Source organism: Tachypleus tridentatus, chromosome 13 (assembly GCF_004210375.1).
Source record: "Tachypleus tridentatus isolate NWPU-2018 chromosome 13, ASM421037v1, whole genome shotgun sequence".
Lineage (NCBI taxonomy): Eukaryota > Metazoa > Arthropoda > Merostomata > Xiphosura > Limulidae > Tachypleus > Tachypleus tridentatus.
In genome coordinates, this window is record NC_134837.1 from 186064627 (window position 1) to 186069631 (window position 5005).

Consider the following 5005-nt stretch of genomic DNA (forward strand, 5'->3'; position numbering starts at 1 on the left):
TTTAGTTGAAAACATTTTCAAAAACCTATCACCCTTCACATTTTAAGATGAAAGATGTTACATATCCTATCATAAATATTCTTATTTCAGTTGCTTCTGAAGCCACGCTGGGGTCATCAGTATCACTTGAAGAAATGGACTTGGTAGAGAAACTTCATACGAATAACTCACCTCATCGAGATGTTTCTGGTTGGCATCAAATAGAAAGTAGCCATTCAGTCTTATCTGTGGAAGAGTCACAATATTCTTGTAGTTTACCCATTTCCTTAATAGATGTAAATGATGCGCAAACACAAGATGTTCTTGATTTGTCTCCAAATGACTCTGTGGCTGATCTTACTAAACCAAAAACCACAGGGTGACTCTAAATGTTGGTGGTGTCAAACATCAAGTGATGTGGAATACTTTGAAGCGCTTCACTCAAACCCGCTTAGGTCGTCTGCGACTATGCCGAGATCCTGAAGAATTTGAAGAATACTGTGACGATTATAATCCAAAGTACGTTTATTTTTATTTATTTATGTTATCACTACCAGATGAATACTGCATTCATTTTATTATTCATTTATCTAATATGAAGTTGTATAAATAAAGAACATTCATTACTAATTTGTTTGTTTCACTGGTCCCCCAATTACTTTCCCCCTTCCCACGTGCAACGTTCATAAGCTTGGGGACCTAGAGCGCTAACTTTTAGAGTTTAATCCCTGTGAAGGAACTATCTAAGAAAGCCCATTGTGCAGTTTTGTACTCAGTTAAAAGTAAACTATTTTCATATGCGTATGCATATTAGTAACTTGAAAAAAAAATCTAGATTATATGCTAAACTTATGGCTTTATATATTGTAGAAAAGTACGTTCACCATTTTGAATATCTTATCTCATGATGTTAGGACTATTCTCATGAGATTTGTTATTTAAGTATAAGATGATTCGCAGTGATAATAGACTTTGCATTAACTAAGCTCCTGTTACAATTTGTGGTTGAGAACTTTCCTAGACGCATTCGTTTGTTTTAGCGCGAGGCTACACAATGGGCTATCTGTAGATAGAAGCACGCCTCAGGACTTGATCGGACTTCTAGTACAATAAAATAACTTCGAAGCAGGTATAGTTGAAACTAGGAAAATAGATACATACATAATACCCCCAGGGGGGTATCGAAATCTTCAATTAATCAGGCCAAAGTCCAATAGCCTCCAAATCTCCGTTTCTGTTCATATGTAAGTATTGGAAGTAAATGTTTAATGGGTAACAAGGAATGGTTTTACATTCATTCACTGTTCTCCTAACCTTTTTTTAACCGAATTAATTTGCAAAGTAAAAATCTCACGAATTTTCATGTTTTGTACAAAGCAAAACTTGCACGTTCCCTTACTATAAAATCTGTATTTCAAGAAGCAGAAGAGCGTTACTGTTTGTTTTGCTGGTTCTTCAAATTCAAACAAAATAACAATATGGGTGTTGATCAACAGTTTTAGAAAGTACAAAACTCAGAAGGAATTGTTGTAGATGAACTATCGGGACATAGCACGAAACAGAAAGGACACCAAGTTGGTTACAAAATATATTATCATGCAACAATAACATGTGACATGATAGAATTATTACACGTCTTTAGTTTTCACCTAACAGTTCAGTGGGTTGGAGCCATGAGGGAAAAACTGGTACTATATCTACAGCGAGCTCTTCAAAGGGCCACCAGCTTTGGCAACATTATTTAATTTATCATTGTAGGATTAATTGATTGATTTATCTATAGGACTATCCGCCTACCTAATTATTTTGTGTTTTGTCCATCTAGAGGTTTTGTTTGTTTTGTTTTGTTTTGAATTTCACGCAAAGCTACGCGAGGGCTGTCTGCGCTAGTCGTCCCTAATTTTCAAGTGTAAGTTTGTTTGTTTGTTTTAGAATTTCGCGCAAAGCTACTCGAGGGCTATCTGTGCTAGCCGTCCCTAATTTAGCAGTGTAAGACTAGAGGGAAGGCAGCTAGTCATCACCACCCACCGCCAACTCTGGGGCTACTCTTTTACCAACGAATAGTGGGATTGACCGTCACATTATAACGCCCCCACAGCTGAAAGGGCGAGCATGTTTGGCGCAATGGGGATGCGAACCTGCGACCCTCAGATTACGAGTCACACGCCTTAACACGCTTGGCCATGCCGGGCCCCCAAGTGTAAAACTAGAAGGAAGGCAGCTAGTCATCACCACCCACCCCAACTCTAGGGCTACTCTTTTGCCAATGAATAGTGTAATTGACCGTCACATTATAGCTTTTCCACGATTGAAAGGACAAGCTTGTTTGGTGGGACGGGGATTCAAACCCTCGACCCTCATGTCGGGTCCTTGAGGTTGTGTTTTGTCCATCTTGAGGTCTGTATTTTGTGTTTGGTTCATAAAATAAAAGGCATGCAAGGTGCATTTCAAATAGTTGAAACAGAGGATAGATGGAGCTCTCTAAATAAAATCATGGACCATCGTCCATCTATTATTTCTTTATCACTTCAAGGATGAACTAAGCTAAAGGCATTTCTTACAAGAGTTAGTAAAACTTAATATTTGCATTTCCATGATTGTTATTTTACTTTTTAAAGGACATCCATACCTATCTACAACTTGCCAAGGACAGGGGATGAATGGCTAAACTGAAAACATTATTGGATTTGGCACTTAATGTTTACCCTTAAAATAGGTTTTGATTGGTTGACCATTGTTTTCATTCTATTCGGGTGCTACTGCTGCAATTATTCCTAATTTGTTATATTACAAAATGTACTTTTTATGATTTTTTATAACTGGTATTTTTTATTAATTCTTACGTAACACAAGTTTGCGAATTAGAACTTTATAAAAGCTGTTTTCGTTTTAATAACGGATGTTTCGTAATTCAGCTTACGCAGATTTCGAAAATAATATTCATTTTGTCTCTCATGTAAAGATTATTTACAAATCATAAAAGTAAAAACTCTTACTTGAATCAAATTATTATTTCGTTTACTCACAATGAACATTTTTTTATTATTATGTTTGGGTCACAGACCAATCGGCTACGCGAGCGTCTTATCGATTGTCAATATTTTAAGCGTTACAAAGTGTGACCCGATTTTAATGAAAGTAATTCACTTGTCTAAACATACATGTGGCGTATTATGAAAAATCTGTACGCGACGAAGAAAATTGGTATCATTGTTGGATTCAGCGTACAAGGATTACTGTAAAACGTGAATATTTCAAGACAATAAAATCATCACAGGGCTGCGTAATTCGTGAATGTTTTAAACACATATACTTACATAAAGTGATAACAAGTATCGATTAGTGATTAGAATTTAACTTTTTCTTTAGATCATTGCCAGCTTCTCCGTGTTCTTCATCCTGCTATCATCCATCACACAGATTTTAGGTACGATACCTTCCTTAAAGGAACAATATGATGAAGATGTCAATGAAGAAATTCAGCTACACAAAGAAAACAAAAAACTGGGTATGATTGAAATCACATGTGTGGTTTGGTTTAGTGTAGAATATATCTTAAGATTATTTTCTGCACCAAACAAGGGGAAGTTTTTAAAAAGTATACTAAACATCGTTGACCTCCTAGTTATTACTCCTTTCATCGTGTCTTCAATTCTTGTAGCTACAAATATTGTCCCTAAAGATTTTGAAAACATTCACGAAATTATCCTAATCTTCCGTGTGGCAAGGGTTATGAGAATTTTAAAACTGGCTCGACATTCGAGAGGCTTGCAAAGTTTGGGATATACAATGAAGAAAAGTATCCAAGAGTTCTGGTTGCTCATCTTATCCCTTGTAATTTCCATCGTGTTTTTTTCTAGTCTCGTTTATTTTGCAGACAAAGACGAACCTGAAACACTTTACACCAGCATTCCCTCTGCCTTTTGGTGGGCTTGTGTTACCATGACGACTGTTGGTTTTGGAGACATGGTTCCCGTTACTTTACCTGGCAAGGTGATTGGGAGTATCTGCCGTATTGCTGGTGTAGTGGTTGTTGGGATGCCTGTACCAATCATTGTCAACAACTTTGCAGAGTTTTACAAAAAAACAGAAGATAGTCCAAAGAGCCCTGGTGAGAAAAAAGTAATCGAAGAGGCCGAAAGAGCAAACACGTTACCGGCACCGTCTTCATGTTCTTCGCTCTCGTTTTCGTCACCAGGAATTCTTTTCCGCAAGATAAAATCCAGATTCACCAGCAAGGTGAGCTCTTTGTTTTGTTTTTCGTCATTTTACTCTTATCATGTAGTTGAGGTTTTGAAGGCGTAGACATTGCAGTAAATGTATATCAGCACATGCAGTGGAAAATTTTCTAACAAGTAAATACAATAAGCCTAAGTTAAAATATGTATGGGAGGATTTTAACAAATAATATTACCAAAACACATAAAGCACTCAGTAACTAATCAATTCCAGATTAGAATGACATTTACGTTTTTATTAATGGTTTTTTCGTCCATGCATGTAATAACTTTCAGTAGATTTTTTTTTCAGTAGGTTTGGCCAAATAAGATTCAAACACATCTATAAAGGTATATAAAAACCTGATGTTTGATTCCAAACATTTTATGACTCTCAACAGAGAAATCAATACTTTTTGATATTACGACCATGAAAGTTCAGATAAACTTGAAACAAATTTATACCATTTTATATTTCCACAGAAATACTAAATATGCAGTTCAAACCATCAAATAAACATAAACCTCTTATATGTTACCTAAACTGTCGATAAAAACTAACACATACACTAAAGGCCGTGTTTGTTGTCAAGCGGAAAGTTACAAATTGTGCTATTTTAACCTTCAAACTTACCACTCAATGACCGAAGAGCCAGTAATAGAACTGTATGAAATCGATATCTGGGGAAAGGGCTCGATTTTAAATAATGTCCACTAAAAGAAAACCGTCCATGTCCTCTAGTTTTCCTCTAGTCTGACACTACTAAATAAAGGATGGCTCTCGAATAGCTTTGCACGAAGTTCCAAAA

General features: G+C 36.1%; 1 protein-coding gene across 1 annotated transcript; it reads left to right on the forward strand.

The window, feature by feature from the left end:
* The first annotated feature begins 394 nt into the window (after nt 1-394).
* Nucleotides 395-4323, forward strand: LOC143239904 (potassium voltage-gated channel subfamily B member 2-like). The gene is made up of 3 exons (XM_076481526.1): nt 395-498; nt 850-853; nt 3349-4323. The coding sequence occupies exons 1-3, from the start codon at nt 395-397 to the stop codon at nt 4282-4284; spliced, it is 1044 nt and encodes a 347-aa protein (XP_076337641.1). The 3' UTR covers nt 4285-4323.
* The last annotated feature ends 682 nt before the right edge of the window (nt 4324-5005 follow it).